A 22,973-nucleotide genomic window follows, 5' to 3' on the forward strand; every position below is an offset into this window, starting at 1 on the left:
TATATTTCATGAAACTTGAAAGTTTCAGTGTCACAAGCTAAACCACAGAAGCTGCCTGTCAATACACCACCCTAGACCCTTTCTCTCTGACCAGCCTGCTGGAATCTTCTGGATCATGCTGGCTTAAACTATTTGTATCCTATCATAGGTAATGAACTTCTATGAGAATCTGATAAGAAATCATTGGCTTTCTCCCAAGAAAAATGCACATAAACATAAGCACATAAATTCAGCATACAATTTTGAGGCCTCCAGAGTCTCCCTGAAACACATTCATGGACTCTGGCTGAACCCCCTGGTCTAAACCATTGCCTGCAGAGGGCAGCAGGGCAGCTGGAGCCCACATGGAGAGCTGCATTCAGGAAAGCTGGGGACACTGTAGAACTTGATTAGTTTTTTGAAGGCACTTTTCTTTAGTATCATCATCTCTTCTGGAAACCTAGAAAAGATTCTGACCCGGGAGGAGCCGCCATTCTTCACAGAGCCATCTGTGGGCAGTGGCTTCTGATCGCCTACAGGCACACTGTTGCAACTGAGGGAACGCACTGCCTTCTTCTTATTCTGCACAGACAAATAATTGAACAGGAAGGAGGACAGCTTGTGCTTGGTGAGGTCTGGGGCCTCTTCTGAAAAGCAGTCATCAAGTGGGTCCAGCAGGGTTTCAAGGTGGCAGCTGCCTTCCCCTCTCACGGGACTGGCTCCCACATGTGGAGGCTGCGTGATGATCTTCCTGGCCTGGGCTGGGTCATCTCCTGCCCCGCTGACAGATGGAAAGGACAGTTCCTTGGCCAAGGCTCTGGGGCCTCTGGTTTGGGGGATGAGGTTCCCCCCCTGAGGGCTAGGCTGGGAAGTACAATGCTGACTCAGGATGAGAGTGGCAGCATCATGAATGAGATTCCAGTCTCTCAGGATGTCATCCCTGGTGGTGAACTGGGATGTCACAGTGAAACGGATGATCAACTTGTCCTGGATAGTGGCTGGGATGAGGAAGAGACGGCCAGCTTTAGCTGTTTCCTTTAACACACTTTCTGTGAGGCAATTAGGACCCTGTTTGAAGGATAAAGAGAAGTAAAGTCTGTATCACTTTCCCTGTAAGCATCTGCAGAAGCCCAGCATTTACATTTCCGAGAGGCTGAAAATTACCAAATAACATCCTTCACATGAGATGGAAGATGGCATTACCTTTAGACGAAAAACCACCAGGCCAAGGTGCCTCTTGGCAGGAATTTCAAAGAAAGGTTCGTTTCTGACCAGAGATTCAAAATACTTAGCCATTTCAGTACCCTAGGATTGTGAACATCAAGAGAACTGAGATTAATAACAGGCGAGAGAAACCGTGCATAAACTTCCACACTGTTAAAGGGGTTTAAACCAGTCACACCTTTGAACTATAGAGACCTAAGTGGCTTCTGCCTGATTTTCTTCTCCATTTGATTTTGCTCATATTCCAAACTATAAAACCTCCAATGGCTCCCTATGTCTTGTCACATTAGCTCCACTTTGAGAACTCATGTCTCAGGGCCCTCTTTCAACCCACCCGCAGAACCAGAAGGCTTGTGGGATCCTGTTCCCCGACCAGGGATTGAACCTGGGCCCTCGGCAGTGAAAGCGCAGAGTCCTAACCACTGGACCACCAGGGAAGTCCCAGAAGACATTGGCTTTGCCATCAAGGCAATGTACCCTCATATCCCGGCTTCACATATCTTGGCTTACAGACAAGCCAAGAGGGCTAGCAGGGGCCACAACATAGCCCATGTTCTGCATTCCCAGCCAGGTGCCTCTTATGGGCTACAAATGCTCAGAGGAAGAGACTTTTGTTTCTCCTGTACATAAAGGCACCATGTGAGCTGTCAGCAGCCCTGCCCCCATATCCTAAGTCTACATCTTCCCCTTGCCTCTCAGACCTTTTCACCTCAAATGCCCTTCATCCCCTTTTTTCTGACATTCCACAAAGAACATATTTTTCATATCATACCCATGTACACCATGGAGAAGGCTTTAAACCTGTTTAATGGGTACAGAGTTTCTGCTGGGGATGATGGGAAAAGTTCTGGAAATAGCAGTGACAGTTGCACACATTGTGAGTGTACTTAATGCCACTGAATTGTACGCTTTAAAATGGTTCAAGTTGCAAATGTTATGTCATCTATATTTTACCACAATAAAAAAGTTTTAAAGCTTTGTACCATATTAATCTTTCACTGAAGTTATCATTTTTTAATTTCCTTTTTTTTTTTTTTTACTTAGTATTACTAACTAAACAAGGACAGGACTTGCCCTTTCTTTCATTTTTAAAAATTTCTCCAGGCATCCAGAAGGATCTCAATAAAATATTTTCTAAATAATTGCTATCACCTGGTTCTCATACTGGGTACTCTATTTCAAGAGAAGTCAAAGGGTTTAGCTAACAAGTTGCTACAAACCCGATCCAGAACCACTTTCTCTCTCCACTGCATGGTCTGTTTAAAATGGTCTCCAATCCCTACCCTAAGCATTTTTCATTGTCAAGTCGTAAGGCTCTCTCTGGGAAAGCACGCTGCTAAATGTTTTCTCACTGTTTTATACTTTTGCAATTTACTTTCTAATTTTGTCATGATTCTCCGCTGTGCCTCCTTCCCTCCAGGCCCATTTCCATCCTGTCCTGCCAATTTTGAGATCTTTCTGTGTAAATGTTTCTTAAGTCTACACGAGTAAGACATCTCAGGTACAGATCTAGAATCAGGCTAGCCAAAGACCATGAAACTGATACTTCTGAGCAAGGAAAGAGAGCCAAAAGTCATCTTTGTTCAACCTCTTCAGTTTCTAGAAAGAGCCAAAGGAAAGTGGCGTCCCCAAGGTAGCAGTGGCAGAATGCAGGTCTCTGGTCACCAAGCGCACCCCCTACCATGCTCTGTTGTCTCCTGTAACACACGCTCTTGGCAACAAGAGAGAAGAGGGGCCAGAGGAGAGAGGAAAGAGCCCAGGCAACATCCTGCCACCAGAAACCACCTACCTTTACGGGAGATGAAAGCAGGGCTACAACCAGTGCCCTTGTACCATCCTAGGGCAGAGGCGGGAAAACTGCAGCCCCCAGGCCAAATAGAGCCCCACCTCCTTCACACCCGTTTTTGTAAATAAAGTCCTTTGGAACACAGCCACGCCTATCTGTTAATGTACTGTGTATGGTGGCTTTTGTGCTACAATGACAGACTTGAATACTCACAACAGAGACCATATGGCCTGCAAGGCCAAAAATATTTACTATCTGCCTTTTAAAAAATAGTTTACAAACCCCTGTTGTAGGTGATAGGAGATGATGGTGACGACAATGCTGACTTATTATCATTAGAAGAAGGAAAAATTGGAGGAGGAGGAGGAGGAGAAAAGGAGAAGAAGAAGGAGAAGGAAGAGAAGGAGAAGGAGAAGAGGAAGAAGAAAAGAAGAGGAGGAAGAAGAAAGAGGAGGAGGAGAGGAAAGGGGGAGGGGAAGGGGGAGGAAGAGGAAGTGGGAATAGGAAATGTTTGAGTACTTAGTGGAATATTAGGTCTTGCACTAAGTAAGGGCTTATGTGTATTATTTATCATCACCATAAACCTTTGAGAGAGGTATTATCATTTTCTCATTTTATAAATTAGGAAGGCAAACACGGAAAGTTTAAGTAATTTGTCAAAGGTCACCAAATAGTAAAGGGTAGAACTAAAAAATCAAACCCATATCCCATTCTCTAAAGCAGTAATCTATAACAGGGAGATACACAACTTGGTTTTATATGACTTTCAAGAGCTCACATAATAGAAAATAGCCCAGAACTGTAAAGAAAGGAGGCCCTCCTCTCTTAAGCAGGGCAATTACCATCTCTGAGCCTCACCCATAAAATGGGGTTCATCAGGGTGACTGCCCCAAGCATTGTTGTAAGAACCTAATGAAACCCTATAAGTTATTTCTTTAAGACACTGTGCAAGTAAAAATAATTATGATCGCAGTCAAGCTGAAGAGATAAAATTAACTCACATCAAACAACTTCATTGTAGTTCCACCCTTTACTTTTGTGGGACATTGGTAGCTTTTAGAGCTCAGTTTTGTAGGTGTGCTTGAGTAGGTGGTCCTAGGAATGCCGAGCAAGCAGAGACGAGGGCGGATGGAATAGTCAGGGAAGCTCCTGGGAGGAGCGGAACTTAATCCATTGGCAACATTTGGAGAAGAGAGGGTGATCCAAGAGGGCAACGCACAGGTGAAGGTGCAGAGGCACACTGAGGATGGAGTTGGAATGGGTCATTGAGAAGCCTGAGCTTAGAGGCTGATAATTGGGTCCTCAAAAGCCAGGCCCAGGAGTCTGGGCCTAGTGTAGGCAAAGGGGAGCCGATGGGAATTCAGGGCTCTGAGTTGGGAGAGGCAGCATGAGGGTAATTAGCCAGCACCTGCACGTTGAATATCCAGTCCTGAGTTGGAACCAAATGATAACCTGTAACCTCCACCACCTCATCCCCCAGCTACCTACTTTCCAGTCTTGAGTCTGAGGATAGAGAGAGAGCAAAAATGCCTAATGTCCCTGGGTGACAGCCATTCATTGATAAACATCCAGTTAACCAACACCTTGATGTTGATAACAAGTGTAAAGTTACCAACAGTTAGCCAGTCATACGTACTGATTCAACCACTGCATTTGGCCTTGTGTTTGCTTAATGAGGACGGAATTCCCTAGAGGAAAGGTGGCCAGGGAAAGACACGCAGAGGAACAAAGGACAACATCTTTGGAGTAACCCTGTTGTATTTATCAATACCTTTGTCTTTCTCATAGGCACTCATAAAAATGAGAGAAAATTGCTGCTGACCAAAATTCTTAGTTAAGTTCCACCCCTTCCATGAAGACTATGACAGAGGAACTGTGCCTGTCTCATTCAGCTCTGGGTCTCTTTCCTAGCACAATAATTCTGTTGTTGAATTGAGTTGAAATAAATTGTACCAAATATGCCTTCAGTAAATACCTCTTGACATCATGCAGGGATGTTTGTTCCAGACTTGCAGGTCTACATGTCCAAGCCAGGCGAACCCTGTTTCTGGCATAACCATAATAGTGACTAAAATTTTCAGACAGCCATGACAATCAGAGTAATTTTTTAAAAGATAGGCTCCTACCCGGGCCACAAGCTGACCTTTGATTTACTTTCTATTTCTTTCTCTGCAAACCAGGCTCTCGGGCCATCCCTCCCCAGTGCTCGATGATAGCAGAAGGGATGGTGAGACAGTCAGGTGGCGGGGGTGGGGGGGGACACACCAGACAGCCCTCAGTGTCATCTTCTGCTCAGTGATCCTCTAGCTAGCAAACAGACGGCCTCCCTGAATCATCAAGTCCCAGGAGCTCACAAACAGGCCCAGGCACCTGAGCCATACATCACACATCCCCCCCGGGAAAGGTCTGCAGAGCAGAAAGCAGCCTTCCTCCCCACTAGGCCACAAAGCGAGCCTGGGCTCCTCCCAAGGTCTGCCCACTACATACATGTCTGATGTGTGCTTGAAGATTCTTCACCCCGAAGGACCGGATCACAAACCAGAGTTTAATAGAGCGAAACCGCCTGCTCAGGGGGATCTGCCAGTGCTAGAACAAAGGAGCACAGTGCCATGGTTAGAGACAGGGACCCCTGCTGCTCCCACACACACCCCTGAGCTTTATCATCTGTCGTCTGCACAACCCTCCATGGATGCAGAGTGTCACCAGGATGCCCGAGGCTGTTGCTAAGGAGAAGCCAAGGCAAGATACACAAAGGCTACCTCATCATGTGACCAAACCTTTGTCCAAGAGCAGCACAGGTAGAAACCAAGTCCATGACCCTGGGCCAAGGAGAAGACACTTTGCTTTAAATGCTGCTTTAAAAATCTCATCCCAGGCTGAAATTCAAGATAGGGGCAATACGTTTCTTCTCTAAAAGAACCTAAGCTACCTTGAATAGCAGAAAATAGAGTTTGATTTCTCTTCCCCACAACAATGTAAAGTATAGGGTTCAAGAGCTCAGATGCTGGAGCCTCACAGACCTGGGTTTCTCCTCCATCTCTACCTCTTACTTGGGCATTGCTGCCTCTCTGGCTCTTTGTGAGACAAAGAATGAACAGCACCTCTAGGGATGTGGTGTGAGGAGAACCAGGGTGAAGGGCTTCACAGGAAGTTGTCAATAAGTCCTGGCTATTTAGATGATAAAAATGTGAGCCACAAATCACAATGGTGTTTCTGCCTAGAACCAAGATGATTATTATTTAATTTCACTGCCCTGACCTTATTTTTCCTGTGACGTTCTATGCCCTCAGGAGGACACCAGCCCTCAGACTGCAAATAAACATCTATATCTCGGCCTTTGTTAGACTAAAACTGACCCTCTGTTCCTGATGACCAAATTCAACAGAGCTTAAAGTTCAAGGTTGCGGGCACCAAAGGTCTGAAAATTTTCAAACCAATTCCAAATCGATTTCTCAGATCTGTAAACAGAGCAAAGGGTTTAGCACACATTTGCAATTATTCTGATGAGTAGTGTGATTTCTAATGACCTCTTCGTCAAATGTCAGAAAGCATCACCACAATTTCTGTTGACTAAAAATAAATATTTTTCCCATCGAATATTTATCTGTTCCTCCATGGGATTGCCTAATCCTCAAAACTGTGCACACCTTCATCCTTTGCCCCAGTTTCCTGACCCAGGCACAGTTTGGACATGACCCCTTGGTTGATGGACAATGTTTCTCTATATCAAGCACTAAGCCTTTGATTTCCAAGCAAAACACTCCAGGGCTGAGGACCAGCATGGGGACTTTCTTTTCCCTGTAACAAGGAGAGCGTCAACTCCACCCTTTGTTAGATGGACACTCCAGATGGAGACTAATGAATGGATAATAGTGGCCTCTGAAAACATTGTTTTCCAGATGGTTATGGCCAATTGACTACAATAATTCACGAGCCAATTAAATGAGAGGCAGAGATGATTTTAATTTTGATTTCTTTACAGTCTGAACATATCCCCAGTTGTTCCTCCTGTCAGTATTCCACAACCAATCCATGCTGACCCAGCAGGGTGGTTCTAGCAGATATTTTCTGCTGGAACAGGAAATTTGGACATGGCTCTTCTTTAACTCAAGCCATTCCCAAGTCTCCTCTGTGTCCTATCAAGGTTTTGCCGGTCTCACAGCCAAGAACAAGACAATTTCCCCTGCACTAGTTGGGGGGAGGAGAGGGAGCTTCCTGATGTCAGAAGAATCTAGCCTTGATTTTAGGTGGCTCCAGGGCCCGAGGGATGAAGTCCCTAAGTCTTCTCTCCCAGGATGCTGCTCTATTTCTGGCTCATCTCAAAATGGTTGGGCTTTTATTTAAAGCTTCAGCCACCTGGGTGAAAAAGAGCTTGGGGCAAGGGGCAAAGTAGCAGTGAAGACCCCCAGGATCATAACAGACAGCAGCTTCAGTTTTCTAGGAGTTTCTTTGAGACTTAAAAATTAAATCCATAGGATTAGAGGTGAGGGAAGGAAAAGATAAAGTAACACATTCTGGACCAGGGCTAAGAAAAGTATAATTTAATATTTTTATAAGTGATCTGGAAGAGAGAGAGCAATGTAAAATCTCTGAACTGATGGGAATGAACCACAAAAAGATCCTGAGATACTGTTGTGGACAAAAAACAAAAACACAAAAAAGTAACATAAAATCCAAAATGGGCCAAGGTAAGAAAATGCTCTTAAGTTATGATGATCCAAGTTCACTTATAGAAAAATGGGCATTGGGCTCCGCTGGTGGTGCAGTGGTTAAGAATCCACCTGCCAATGCAGGGGACATGGGTTCGAGCCCTGGTTGGGGAAGATCCCACATGCCGCGGAGCAACTAAGCCCGTGCACCGCAACTACTGAGCCTGCGCTCTAGAGCCTGCGAGCCACAACTACCGAGCCCACGTGCCACAACAACTGAAGCCCACGTGCCTAGAGCCCATGCTCCGCAACAAGAGAAGCCACCGCAATGAGAAGCCCACGCACTGCCACAGAGTAGCCCCTGCTCGATGCAACTAGAGTAAGCGCGGGCACAGCAACAAAGACCCAACACAGCTATAAATAAATAAATATTTTTTTTAAAAAAAGCATATATTAAAAAAAAAAAATGACTCCCAGATGGCAGACATTGCTCTCTGTGCTTCACTGTATTAATTCATTTATCCCTCACAGCAAGGCTAACTAAGAAGCTAGTACTGTTATTATCACCATCATTTTACAGATGAGAAAACCTAAATAGCTTAAGCCATTTGCCCAAGACCACACAAGTTAATAAATGGAGGAGCCAGAATTCAAACACAGGTCATCTGTGTTTTTAACCTCTTCACTATATAACAAATCTCTGCAGCTTAAAAGGAGAGCTTTTAGAAATATCACACCTACCATTTATTAATCATGTACCACATTCCCAGTAAGAAGTGATCTACATATATGTTCCCATTGCAGCCTCACAATACCCTGTGAAATCAGTGCCACCATGCCCATTTTGCAGATGAGAAAGTCAAGGCTGAGAGAGGTCCACTATGTCTCCCAAAAGCCCACTGCTGGTATGGAATTCCAAATCAAGCTTGTCTCACTCTGCCTAGCCTTGGCCATGTTATATGTAACTTATTAGTTTACATCCCTGTCTCCCTTACAATTAAAGGAAGGGCTCATCTTCAAACTGAGGAGTAAATCTGAAGAAGTTGTCTCCCCAAGAGATAGTACAGATTGAGAATGTGGGCAGGGTCGAGAGATTGAGGTGCAGCTAGTGGGCAAGGCAGGAATGCCTGGAGGCACCCAGAACCTCGGGAAGGATAACTATTGCCCCATCCCCACCGTGGAGCCTCCCACAGTGCCTCGATGGGGACAAAAGGATGAAAACAGTTTAAGGAAGGAGCCTCTTTTCCTATCCATGGAAATTCTCCACCCTGCCCTGCTGCTAGGGAGTGAGCAGAGAAGATTATCCAGGACAGAGGCAGAAGGGAATTGGGAGAATTTTTAAATGCCACAAATACTCAGGAAACTCGCATCCTACCTCAAAGGTTGGTTTCATTCTCTAGGGTTTTTAAAGTTTTCTGGGTTTTATTCTATATGCTTAGGCACAGCTTGAAACCAAAGGTACACAGTGGAAATATTATGGGATGGGCTTATAGTGTGAGGGAAGGAGACCCTCATCAGACTCAGGCCGTTTCCATCTCAGAGGCTGCCATGCTGCCCGTTCCTGGCCACTCACCATGAAGTCGGTGGCCGCACCCGAGTCGGCATGCCTGAGGTAGACGGGGTTCACGCTGAAGGTCTGCTGCAGCTTGTACTTGTCCTTGACCCTGTGGGTTTCCAAATGGGCATTAGTAGCTGAGGATGGCTTTCCCACAGGCTGGGAGCTTGGCTGCCACACTCACCAGAACCCAGTACAGTCAAAGTGCACCATCATCCACTTGGAAGGATTAAAGGTGAAGGAATCGGCGTACTCGATGCCCTTCAGAAACCCCCGGAACTCAGGGCACAGGAAGGCAGTGCCCGCGTAGGCAGCATCGATGTGGAGCCACAGCCCCTCGTTGGCACCTGAGGAGGCAAACATCACCCATTGGGGGTGGCACTGGGGGTGGGAGTGGATTGCCACCAGCCAGCTAAAAGGCATCTCTTACCTGGTCCATCCAGCTGCTGGGCTGCAAGGGAAGGGCTGAGAAAGGATGCCCATGGCTGATTGAGACACGGAGGCATGTGGACATGGGGGGAGGGTGTCAGTGCAAGGAGTGGGGCTGAGTGAGGCACGGCCACACCTGCAGGGAAAGCCTACAGAGCCTCACCTTTCACTGACCAGAGGGTCGACACCCTCTTGGCCTCCACCCAGAGCTTTCTGGAACAGAAACCAACTTACCACTGGCCCAGAGAGCAATGTTAATGCATCTAATACAAATGTTAGAGAGGGGGTGTCTCTCTTTCCTAGTGGGTTTCTTGCTTGAGGATTTTGAACAATCACATTTGGGTTTCCTTTCTGCCTTTATCTCCCCCTCACCCCGTGGTTTCCCCTACCCTACCTTTTCATTTTCATTTTCTCAGCCTAGACTAGAAAATATTCCACTATGACTCACTCACCCTGTGTTTTGGATATGTCCTGCTTTAAGCAGATTTCAACATACAAGTGAGAGAGTGAGAGACCTGAGGTCCTCCCACTGTTGCCTCTGAGGACAGGATGCAAGGGGGTCAGTGACCTGGCTGCCTGGAAGAAGGTACTCATGACCTCTGGTGGCTCTTCCTACACTCTGTGCATTGACCACGGAAGGACCAGAGAATTGCACTGAGCTGGTTTCAGGCTCTTGCTCTAGGGAAAATTTTAAAACTCATTACTTGTCTTCCTAGCCAGACAGGGCAGACACTTACAGATGGGGCCCAGCTCTGACAGGCGGTCAAATGCACAGACCCCAGTGGTCCCCAGTGTGGCACAGACCTGGAGGAAAACAGAGGAAGTTAACATGGGAAGGTGGGCTCGTGTGACACATTCGGCCTGAAAAAAAAGATTTCATCACAGATATTATCAACCCCCTCCATCCCACTAGAACAGGGTATGTTTCACACTGTATTTTACCATGACCCACAGTAAGAAATACATTTTGTATAGCAACCTAGGACATATACACATGTGTATCTGAAATAAAAGTTTTACCAAACAATGCATATTCTCAACACAGGAACGTACTCTCATATTTTCCGTTCTATTTCTTTTTTTTTTTCCTTATTTTTTTAAAATTAATTAATTATTTATTTTTGGCTGTGTTGGGTCTTCGTTTCTGTGCGAGGGCTTTCTCTAGTTGCGGCAAGCGGGGGCCACTCTTCATCACGGCGCACGGGCCTCTCACTGTCGTGGCCTCTCTTGTTGTGGAGCACAGGCTCCAGACGCGCAGGCTCAGTAGTTGTGGCTCACGGGCCCAGCCGCTCCGCGGCATGTGGGATCTTCCCAGACCAGGGCTCGAACCCGTGTCCCCTGCATTAGTAGGCAGATTCTCAACCACTGCGCCACCAGGGAAGCCCTTTTCTTCTTTTAATGTTGGTTCTGACCCACAAAATTTATTTCCTAACGCACTAACTCATAATTTGTAAAACATTGTATTTGAGGACATTTCTGCTCTTGTTTGCAGCATGTTACTTACCTGAATTCTGCCAAAATTCCTTCCTCACCTCCCAGCTCTATCATTCTAAGCTCAGAACATGGTCTGACTTACAAAGACGGGCACCAAGCCCTGTTCTCTGTCCTCCTTGATGGCTTTCTGAAGAACTTCCCCTCGGAGTGAGAAGTCGTCATCCACAGGCAGGAATTTCATCTTGACCAGAGAAATCAAACCAGCCTTCTCCACCGAGGAGTGGGCCTAGAAGGACAGTGGAAAGCTCTTAGCAGAGTCATCCTGGAACGAGCACTCCCAGAAACTGCTGAAACCAGACCAAGGGAAGCAATCACAACATGTGACGTTTGCCTTCCCCCAGGGTTCCTTGGACAACCTCTGAGGCCTGGGCTGCCCTGAACCCAGCGGGCTCATGTCTACAGAGAAATCACTCAAGGACTAAGACTCCAGAAGCCAAGCCCTACCTGAAGGTTTGGCTTATGTTGGGCAACTCACCTGGTCGGAGGCATAGGCAACAAGCCGGGCGTTCAGGGAAGACTCATCCGCCCCAGGCTCAGATGCTTTTATTTCCAGGATTTTGTTCTTCCTTGCTGCCAGCAAGGCGATCAAGGTAGACTCACTGACAGTGCTCTGCAATGGAAGAAGGTTCCCAGTGGCAGCCTCTCCATGTATTTCCTTGGCAAATGCCCCAGGTTTTGTAGGTGTGTGTGAGTGTGCTTAATAGCTATTCCTGAGGAAGTACACAGCGCCTGCCTAAGGAGTTGCCCTTCCCCCCAGCTCACATGCCTCTTCTACATTCTACATTCACAACTTCCTATGCATTCCTGGGACACCTCCCTCTCCTATAATTTTCAGGGTAGTAATGAAAGCAAATTTTCAACATCTTTATTAGGCCACAAAGACCAAAAAGAGAATGTTCAGGGAATGTTAGATACAAGTCTGCTTGTAGATATGTTCGTTCCCCATGTTAAAAAAAAAAAAAAAAAAAGAACTTTCCATGTATTAGGTGTGGAAATGGAGTTTGTTTCCACAGAGATATCCCAGAGAGAGAGGGTCCTGGCCTACTTGAGAGATAACTTTGGCCTCAGTTTTGCTGCCAATGGCTCTTGTGACCTTGAGCTAATATTGCCCCTCCAGAAGGCTCGTTTCCATTTATAAAATAGAGAGCATCCCTTTAGCTGCCTACCAGAGTGGGAGTATCAATTAACCAAAAAAAGCGTTGGGTAGGATTTTGCTCTGGCCACGATTGTGGGAATCCTGGGGGCCACCTCAGCAACGTCACAGAAATCTTGATGATTTCTCATCATTCATTTGCTCAGTCTTTGGTGTCTTTGCTTCTTGAAATCCTTAGGTGACCTACAGCTGATTGCTCCCTGCTGAAAAGCCTAGAGACTGTGTCACAGGAAATGCTATAGACCAGATCCCACAAGATATTCAGTGGCTGAAAATTACTCCACAATTAGGAAGCCAGCAGAATAGTAATAATAATATAATAATACCACCTTCCATCTGTATAGCTATTCCTAGTTCACAAAACACTTTCTGCTATCGCATTTGCTCCTCATCACACCTGCGACACTTGTGATTCCTGTCTACATATGACAATAGTGATGCTCAGAGAGGTTACAGAACTAAACCAAGTTCATGTGGCTGATGGATACGGGAGAAAGCATGGTTTGGATTTAGACAGGGTCAGGTTTGACTCCTCATTCTTCCACTTACCAGCTGTGTGACCTGGAGCAAGTTTTTAACCTCTCTGAGCTTCCGTGCTCTTATTTGAAAAATTGGGGATGGGGCTTCCCTGGTGGCGCAGTGGTTGAGAGTCTGCCTGCCAATGCAGGGGACACGGGTTTGAGCCCTGGTCTGGGAAGATCCCACATGCCGCGGAGCGACTGGGCCCATGAGCCACAGCTACGGAGCCTGTGCTCCGCAACAAGAGAGGCCGCGATAGTGAGAGGCCCGCACACCGCGATGAAGAGTGGTCCCCGCTTGCCGCAACTAGAGAAAGCCCTCACACAGAAACGAAGACCCAACACACCCATAAATAAATAAATAAATACATACATACATACATACATACATACATACATACATACATACATAAATAGGGGATGACACTATTTACCTACAGGGTTCTTGAGATAATTAGATGAAAAGCAAGGTCATGCCCAGCAGGCATTTAGCATGTTCTTCCAGATATAATATTTGAAGCTATAACTATCTGCTAACAACCCAGAAGGTCCACAACATGCAGTAATTTGTCTTTCTTGTGAGGGTCAGATTTTAATCTTGGTACAAGACTGGAGTGAGAGAGGGAGTCACTTAGCTAGCAAACGGGCCCAGCAAACTTTCCATTTCTCATCTCAGGGCAGCATGGCTATTTTTATTTAATAGAGGAAATCTTTGAATCCTCACATCCACCTTTTGAAGGAATTATTATTATTATTATTTCTCTATCTTATATATCATAAGATCAAGAAAATTACACATTACAGAATAATTCAAGAATTTGGGGGTTCTCAAAGGTCTCAGAACCAAACCCTCATGAATGTCAAGGGTTTATAGATGCAAAAGTACCTAGCAATGTGCACGGTCTACAGGAGGCACTCCTCAAGCTCCACTATGCTGCACTACTCTTGATAAAAAAAGAAATATTTGAACAACTGTCATTTGACAGATATTCAAAAGACAGGATTATAAGATACATCGATCTACATTGTTAATTTCTCTCACTGCCAAAAGTCTCCTGGACCTAAGAGGGAGGAAAGAAGTTTCTACTCGCCTTCTCTTTTCTACTTACCATAAGGCGTAAAATGGGACAAGAGAGGGGAGATGTCAGATTAGAAACTAAGAAACGTGAATCAAGGAATACTAGAAATGTGATAATGTGTTGACTTTTTAATTTTTTTCAAAGAAAAACTAAAAGAAAAGTGGAGACAGTCGTGGCCATGGTGTAAAGGCAATGGAAGTCAAGATGGTAGTGGCAGCAAAGGTGGGAGCGGGGACTGTGGTGGAGTTGGTGGTGTGGGTGATGGTGGTGTCAGTCATGATAGTTATGATGGTAATGGTGATGGTGCTGGCAGGGACGGTGGTGGTGTGAGTGACATGGGGGAAACTCCACGGAAAACATGAGAATCACCCGGGTAAGTTTGGCTTATCTTTCCCTACTTAGTCCCTGTGCTAGGAGGAGCTTTGCCAATGGAGGCACCTGCAAGACGCCTCCCCCCTGGCTGCCAGGGTGGTGGTGCAGGAAGTGCTCTGGAAGCCCCAGCATTTTTGCCAGCCAGTCCATGACATTCATCTCCAGTTCCGTGCACACAGGGCTGGAAGCCTGAAAGAGGGAAAGCAATGTCATCTGGATTGCCCCAGGGCACCAAGATGTCCCCACCAGCCCCAGAAACACATCCGTCTCTGCCTTGACCCTCCCCAGGCCTGTCTTGTTGCTGGAGAAGGCGCCACTTTTAGGTCCTGTGGCGCCTTCATCCTCTGCCAAACCAGAAAGGGGAAAGAATGTGGGGCTTTGGTTCATGCCATCCTCAATGAGGTGGATTCTCCTGTGACTCCAAGGCCCGATGGAAAAACAGCCCTAGAAATGATTGCTTCCATTTGGCTCCCCAAGTCCCTAAAATACCCAGCTGAAAAGCATTCTAAAGGCCAGGGGGAAGTTTTAAGACCAAGAAAGAATGCACTTCCTCCTGGAAAAGATAGCAACTCTCCCAGCTTCCAACCCACTCCACCCACCCACCCCTACACACACACACACACACACACACACACACACACACACACACACACATCCTATAACAGTTCAGGCTTAAAATAGAGAGCTGTTCTAGGAGGCTTGTGGCACAATTTAAAGCTGATTGGTGCTTAAGGAGTTATTAAGGGAAGCCTTAGGGCATATCCCTAACCCCTCAAAGACAAGAGCAAGGGGAAGGTTGTACCCACAGGGACCAAAGTGCTTAGAGAGTGTAACAAATTGTGGCAATAACCAGATCTTGGTCCAAATCTCATCTCTGTCTCGAGAACTATGTGGTCTTGGGGAGATAAATTACTTAAGCCTTCATTTTTTAATTCACCCTTACAAAATGGGGCCACTACTCATAATTTCACAGGGTTAAAGAATAAGATGAGATCATTTATATAAAGCTTAAGCTCAAGTAATGTAGCCATTGTTAATATCTAACTTGAAACCCTGTTCAGAGACCCGGACAAAATATGTCTGCCCCAGGATTTCACTTCCTGCCATGTCCCCTTTTCCACTGGTTATAGCTGCAGCCATGGTTACTCACCCAGGTAAATCCCAAGCAGTTGATGGCATCAGCCAGCATGTCTCCCAGAAGTGATGGCCAAGAGGTGAGAGCTGGGTAGTAGGCGTGCATATGGGGGCTTTGCCAGTGTACCACCTGGAAGCAGAGCAGGTACACGGGTGGCACCAGGGGCAGCTACCGGCGGCTTTCCTCTTCCAGAGACCCTCCCTGGCAAGGGGCAGCGCCCACTCTAGAGACTGGCTGACACTTTTAAGACAACCAACAAGTGACACAAATCCATAAAAGTAAGGCATAGTCACAGTGTTCTTGCCGCCCACGTTTCTCATATTCTGAGCTAGTTCATCCGTGGAGCTTTGCACACACGCAGAGACCAGAAGGGAATATGCAAGATGAAAATTGCTATGGGAATTAGAGTTGTGGATTCTGGGTAGTGTTTGCATTAGTCTCCAAAGCTTACCCCCCGCACGGCTCCTACCCAGTAATAAGAGGAAGGGGAGACTGTGAGCTCTGGAAGAGCAGGTTGCTTGTCTCATTCAGTCTCTTGCAAAAAGTATCCAGAGTTCTTTGGGCATGCACTCTTGCAGAGGGCCAGTGTGCCTGGGTTCAAAGCTGTCCTTAGCTTCCCAGTGGGGATGGAGTGAGGAGACTAGAAGACAGAAGTGCCAGCCCAAGGGCATGGGAAACTGCCTCCAGGTTAACCCTTGAGCCCACAGTTAGATTAACCGGACGAAAGGAGGGGCCCGTGGACAGGAAGGGCCTCCTTCAACTGCTCTCAGAAACATTTTCGGTGCCTCATTGGCCTCACTGATTATCTAATCTGGCTTCATCTCACTGTTCTACAATCATACCCTGTTCGTATCTGCGTTCATGTCTTTGAGCAAAGCTGTGTCCCCTGACAGGAAGGCACTTCTCATACAGACGGGACCTTCCAAAATCTGCTAACTCTTAGAAAACCACTAAATATTCATTTCCTCTATGAACCCTTCCCCAGGTCCCCATCCACCTTTGATCCCTTCCCCGGGCCCATGGAATGTTCTCATTCTAGATGTTTCACGCTACTGAGAACTCACAAGATAACATTTTAGTGTATTATCGAGTTATTTCGTGTACACAAATCCCTTTAACCCTTTAAGAGCAAGGACGGTGTCCTGGATAGTGTGTATGGTAGAAGGAGCATAAGATTTAAGCCCAAGGACACAGGTTCCAGTCCTAACCCTGCCGTAACCAGCTGTGTGACCCCGTAGATTTATTGTGAAGCTAATGAACTTAAGCATCAAGGTCCCATGTTTGCATGGGTCTCTTTCAAGATCCATTCTTAATTTTTTTTTCTTAAGTGGGGGGGGGGGGTCCCAATTTTTTCATCCAATTCCCACCCCATAAAACCAGGATCCTCCCTGTACCTCTCTCAACCTCAGTTTCTCATAATAAAATAAATCCTGTCTCCTGGGGCTGTTGTGTGGATCAGCCTGGGAGGAAATTTGTAAAATGTAAAGCACTAATGTTAATGGTAAGCTGATCACATGGTGATGGACATATCACATATCCTGACTTGACTCTTAGATAATCAGACCTCGTCCTCCGACTTTCACCAAGCAGACGGCATCATAGGTAATGACAATATCTTCCACTTCCTATGCTTTATCTTGTTTAATTCTCACAGCACCCCTATTAGGTAGGTTCTAACATTATCCCTGTTTTACAGATAACAGTTGGGGCTGGTGGAGAGAGAGAGCATTCCCATGATCACGTACACCTCATAGGGACAGATGTCAGAAACCCAGGGCTTCCTGACTCTGGAGCCCAGCACCTAAGCAGTTTGGCACCCTGCCTTCTCCCCCTGCTCTCCTCTCCCTCCCTCATGAAGAGTAGGTGGGGTTTCTCTAACCAGGGTTGGAATTAAAGCAAAAAGACAGTTTTTCTTCTCCTTGTGTCTAGGAGGTGGCATGGAGGGGGAAATTAATCCAGTTTTAAAGGAGGCGCTGACCCTAATGAGAAAGCAAAGGGCTGATGGCTTTCAGGCCAACTCTCAGAGGCTGGTGCAGCCTGAGAGATGAGATGAAAGATTGGGTCTTCATTACTGATGTGATTAGTGACAGTATTTTGGAAACCCTGGAGAAGGCCTTCCACCTCCTGGCCCTATCAAGAGGCAATTGTCTGTTCTAATAAGATACATAAGATAAGATAAGTCAAAGGAATGCTTATCAAAACAGACAGACCTCTTGGTCCAGAAATGAGCCTCTTTAACCGTACCCCCAGCAACTGCTGGAATTTCTTTCAGTCAAATGAATCAGCTCATTTCCCTCTCTTCTGACAGCTGCTTTCAGTCTCACTACCAAATTACGGTTGGCCCCTCCACAGATTACATTTCACAGAATGAAATCCATGAGATAATCTTATCGGGGAGCTAGCCTCCCTGGTAGAGTTTTACTGATACGGAAATTTTCAAAATATGCTTACGAAATAGGCTGAATGGTCAGAGAGAGATGAATATTTGGCTTTGTACAAACTTGCCATCACTTTCTGTGTTTGAAAGAAAACAGAAATATCTCACCTCCGCCTCCAGGTGTATTTCTGTCACATCTAAGTCCAAAGCTCTTTGGGGATGATGGGAGCAAATACCAAGTCATCCTGGGGAAGAGCTGCTGGACACACGTGGTTCATGACACCAGTGCCCCAAGCAGGGAGACCTGTGACTCTGGGAAGACAACTAACTTCTCTGAGCCTCAGTTTCTTCATAAAACATGGATCGTAAGGTCCTTTGGGGATAAAACAAGCCAGTCTACCATGTGGCTAGTACAGTGCCTGGCACGTGGCGTGGAGCACAGTAAAAGGCAGCCCTTCCGTGAGAGGAAGATGGTCCACTTTCAGCAGGAGCGCCTGGCACAGCTCCCGGTGCTCGGGGACACTGTCACAGCACACGGCAGCTTCAGCACAAGCCCCAGGCGTCAGCCAGCCTCTGTTTGTTCCCTGGACCCACTAGCACTGTCACCAGGCTATGCCCCTTGTCACTGAGAGTATAGATGATTCAGGGAAAGCTCCTTCCTACTCCTGAAAAGCAGTTCAATCAGGAGACCTCCCTTGGTTAGGAAGGACGGGGTTCTCCACTTCATGGAGGAGAAAGGAGGGGGCTGACCTGGACTCGTTCAGCTTCCCGGCCCACCCAACCTGACAACCGGGGTACCCTCGGAGAGGTGTGCTTTGGCTTCCCTCCTTCCCTTTGGCACGTCTCAGGATTCTGTAGGAGAGTTCCCTGGCTCTGCCAACAGGGGCTTCAGGGACCATCTCCCACCTCCTCCTCTCTCCATCTTGCTCCCCACGTCTGTCCTTTCCCCTCGGGCCCAATCTTCACTACTCACCTCATCCCATCTGACTTCCACCCTTCTGTCAGACAGGCCCTGGGATGCAGTCCTTACTCCCTCCTGCTCCCTACCCAACTCTACAGGTCAGCCCTGGCACCAGAAACCTAATTTCAGTCAAAGTCCCGGCCCTCCATATGCCCAGAAGACAGTCTGGGATGTCGGTGGCCAAGGGGCTGAGGGCTTATCTTAGGGTTACCCAAGGCTTTCCAGGCCCATCGCCACCCGCCCACCTACACCCCGACATCCAGAATCACCCTGCGGTGACTGCGTCTCACCCCGGGCATGATGATTCGCTCAATGTCCCCAAAGATGCTGTCCCAGCTGTCGGGCTCCTCGGGCGCACTCTCGGGCAGCTGGGCCCGCAGGTAGCCAGGCCTCACATCCGGAGTCACCCGCCGCTCCTGCACGCTGCTCAGGTACTGGCAGATGTAATCCACCATCTCCTTTCCTACAAGGGAGGCAGAGAAGCCAGGCTCATGTCCCCTGACTGGGCCTGGCCAATTCGTGCCCGTCGCCCTAGCATCGGGATCAGGAGACTGGGTGAAGAAGGAGATGGATTCATGGGCTGAATGGCGGAGGGCCTGACCCCCAGTACACAGCTTGTCTTCAATTAAAAAATTTAAAAGTGTGCAAAGGAGTGAATGAATGATGGAGGGAGAGTCTGACTCTATATACATGAATAAGAGGGAAAATCTCCAAGGCATCAAGCTCTAACACCAAAGTAAAGGATTTCTTTTTCCTCCCCTTCCCTTCTCCATATTAATCTTGATCAGCTCTCCCACCTTTCTTTTCTTCTCAAAAACAGAGGGTCTATGCATTCATCACCTTACAGATTCAGTAGAAACGCTGTGGCTCTTTCCATCCAGAGATTGAACACACACGCACACACACCCCCTATACTTGTGCCTTGTTGGCACAGATGGCAAGCTCCCACACTAGGGTCTGATAAAAGGTAAAAAATATATTTGTTCACCATTCCCATTGGACCAGTAATTCCCCACATTTTTGGACCCATGAACTTCTTTGAGAATCTGATTAAAACGGTAGACTTGTATACACACAATTTTGTGTGTAATCTCTGAGGTTCATGGACTCCCTAAAGCACAACCATAGGCCCAGACTAAGAACCCTGCACTAGCCTGAAATCTTGGGAAATGCAGGGCCATGTCTTAATCAATTTACCTCCCTCGCTTCTGCCTCCACCAATACCTCAGTACCTAGAACAGTTTTCAGATGCTCAACGAATTTTATCAAATGAATGAATAAAAGAATAAGGAAGAAAAACAGCCAAGTCGAATACTTGAAGCCACTGCAAATTATCTATTCTTTCTTCCCTTTCATTTCTCCAGGAAAGGGTCTCTGTCTTCAGAGCCTCTGTCTCTTCATCTCTATCTCTTTTTCTCTCTCTCTCGTTGCTTCTCTTCCGCTCTGTGTCTGTGTGTTCATCTCTCCTCCCTCTGTGTCTCTCTCAATATCTATCATTCCTCCTTAGTACTCCCTAGCCTCCTTTTCCCCCTGCAAAAGAGGGAGAGAGAGTGAGAGAGACAAGGAAAGGCAACCCGATGTCTTCCCACTGCATCAGCTCATGCAAAATTCTTATAAGCAGGACCAGTCCCAGACAAAACTGTGAAAACTTCCAGCACCCTTCTCTCTTCTTTGTGCTCTCCTCCAACCCTCCCACGGCCCGATGACTTTCATGACTACAGCAGCATCCCTCCAGAGCTCTGAGAGCCCTGGACCTAGCCCTCCACTTACCCAGGGACCGTATGGAATGTTTTTGTGTTCCACTCACAGGATAAACATCCACAGGATAAACATCCACAGCTGATAAAACCAGCTCTCGGCTGAGTGCCTTTGGAAAGCAATGGAATAAGCTAATGTCCACTGAAGTGTAAAGACTGATAGTCATTCAGCCTGGATGGGAGGGGAGTTTGGGGGAGAATGGATACATGTATAGGTATGGCTGAGTCACTTTGCTGTGCACCTGAAACTATCATAACATTGTTAACTGGCTATACTCCAATATAAAATAAAAAGTTAAAAAAAAAAAAAAAAAAGACTGATAGCCACTTAGTGAGTTATGTCTGGGTAGAGGAAAGAGAGGAAAAGTTGGATTTTAACATGGGACCACACCTTACAGCAAAGAAATTTTAGGCAAAATAACCTACTAGAGGGGATGAGGATATAAAAATTTATGGAGAGAGAAATTATAAGCAACTACTTACTTTCCCTCTTAGGACAGCCGTGCCTGAAGACAAGATAACCATTTGGTTTTGCTCATCACACAAGGCTTGAGACAGAGTAGGTGCTCTTTAAATATTTATGGAATGAATGACTAAATGAAAGAAGTCTACAGACAGATTCACACATAGAGAAATGAAGAGGAAGGAAGATGAGATTTTGCATGACTGCAGAATACTTAGGGAAATTCTTTTCTACTTCAGAACATGAATAATCCCCCTTTACCCATTTAGTATTTCAGAAACCCAAATCCCCTATTCCGTGGGAAAGAAGAAAGGAAAAGTCTGGCACAGTAGTGTGGACGCACATGAGAGTTGGTGTATGAGGGAGAGAATGAAAGAGAGGCTGAGAAAAGTTTTAAACACTGATCCCACATTCCCTTCTCAGGAAAAACTTTGTGGAAGTCAACTCTCAGAAGGAAATTCTAACACTCCAGTCAAAAGACACCCCAAAATCTAAGCAGCAGTTCCTACAAGAGTGGCAGCAGGGAAGAGGGCCAGGGATGCCCCTGCTCACCTCTCCTTCTGTACTCCTCAGGTTCCATCGTCTCCCTGGGGCTTGGCTCCTTCTCACAGACAACACGGAGGAGGTGGAATGTGTGCTCCTGGGCAGCCCATGTGCGCCCTTTATTTAAAGGGTTCTCCTCTCTTCCACCTTAGCTCCGCCCTTCCGTGGCCCTTCCTCTAGGTTTAATTAATTCCACCCCTTCTTCCCCCAGTCCTTGCTGGGAACAGTGACCACAACTTTAGCTGGTCCAGAGATCGAGGATAAAAGGCACTTCTAAATTAAACAGTGCACTTCGCAGGCAGCCTCCAGGTGGATATGGTAAAGAGCCCTCACTTCTTTCTGGTCCCAGATTCATACGAGAGATCCCAAGCCTCACACAAAGCTCCCAGCTCAGTAGCCCAGAACAAAGGCAAGGGTGTGCAGAATAAGTAGCAAGGATTGTTATTATCATTCCTGCCACTGCGTCCCTGTCCATGGCAGGGAGGGAGAAACAGGCACTTACAGCAATGCTGCTCTTCTGGCCACGCTGTGCTCAGGAACAGGCAGATGTTATCATCTAACACGACGGATTTTTGTTGTTGTTGTTACTACATAATACTTATTGCTGTAGAGAGATGAGAAAACGCAGATAAGCAAAAAACAAAAAAACAAAAATTGAAACATCACCCAGATTTAACACGTTTAGCACTTAAAAGGCTCTGTATGCGTGTGCTTGTAAAGGGATGTGCAGAAACTACTGTGGGGAAGGGAGACACTACTCTTGGAGCTTTATTTCTGAGTAAAAAGTGATCGAATGCTTTCAGGTTGCCAAAGAGAACAGACTATTTGGTTTGTTTCCAATCTTCATCTTCCTTGTCCTCTGGGTGGAGTTTGATGGTTACTCCTTCCAAGGCATCGCCCCTCCTGCTCCACGTGCCACCTCTCTGGCTGTTTGTCTCCTCCATCTGGCCTTTAAATGTGGGCATGCTCCAGGAGGTTGCCCTCCTCTCATCTTTCTTCCTCGGTGGCCATATCCATTTCTATGACTTTAAATGCTACCAGGTGATATTCTTATAAGTATAAACCCTGTGTCAAATTTATACCATGAGGCCCTCCCAGTCTTCTGAGCTCCCAAACCTTACATCCAACTGCCTACCTGACAAATAAGCTTGCATGGCTCTTAGGCACCTCAAACTTAACATGTTACAAAACCGAATTTTAGTCTTTCTCCAAAAATCTGCTCCTCGTTCAGTCTTCCCCATCTCAGTTTATTGTATCTCCATCCATCCAAGCATCCATCCATCCGTACAACAGAATATTATTCCATAATAAAAGGGAATGAAGTACTGACACAAGCTACAACATGGATAAACCTTGAAAACACTATGCTAAGTGAAAGAAGCCAGTCACAAAGGGCCACATATTATAGCATTCCATTTATATGAAATGTCCAGAATAGTCAAATTTGTAGAGACAGAAGGTAGATTACTAGCTACCAGAGTTTGACAGCTAAGGGGAAC

General features: G+C 46.5%; 1 protein-coding gene across 2 annotated transcripts; it reads right to left on the minus strand.

Moving 5' to 3' along the window:
- HDC (histidine decarboxylase) lies at window positions 1-21,511 on the minus strand. Of its 2 annotated transcripts, XM_068536005.1 has the most exons (12): window positions 21,484-21,511; window positions 19,002-19,174; window positions 15,389-15,502; window positions 14,305-14,427; window positions 11,592-11,726; window positions 11,199-11,342; window positions 10,360-10,426; window positions 9,378-9,540; window positions 9,212-9,302; window positions 5,477-5,575; window positions 1,183-1,284; window positions 1-1,047 (listed from the first exon to the last, which is right to left on the minus strand). In XM_068536005.1, exons 1-12 carry the CDS (start codon window positions 21,509-21,511, stop codon window positions 301-303), a joined length of 1,986 nt encoding a protein of 661 aa, XP_068392106.1. In that variant the 3' UTR covers window positions 1-300. The 2 variants fall into 2 exon arrangements, with proteins under 2 accessions (XP_068392106.1, XP_068392117.1); XM_068536016.1 differs by lacking the exon at window positions 5,477-5,575.
- Between the last annotated feature and the right edge of the window lie 1,462 nt (window positions 21,512-22,973).

The sequence above is a fragment of the Eschrichtius robustus genome, chromosome 1, assembly GCF_028021215.1.
Source record: "Eschrichtius robustus isolate mEscRob2 chromosome 1, mEscRob2.pri, whole genome shotgun sequence".
NCBI classification, from domain to species: Eukaryota; Metazoa; Chordata; class Mammalia; order Artiodactyla; family Eschrichtiidae; genus Eschrichtius; species Eschrichtius robustus.

Excerpts from the sequence above, each read along its gene's own strand:
- HDC (XM_068536005.1), bottom strand. The coding sequence starts at position 21,511 with ATGGAACCTGAGGAGTACAGAAGGAGAG. Across the intron at positions 11,727-14,304 it reads AGGGGGGAGGCGTCTTGCAG|AGCACTGTCAGTGAGTCTAC; the intron begins GTGCCTCCATTG and ends CTTCCATTGCAG. Across the intron at positions 5,576-9,211 it reads GTGCGGCCACCGACTTCATG|CACTGGCAGATCCCCCTGAG; the intron begins GTGAGTGGCCAG and ends CCTTTGTTCTAG.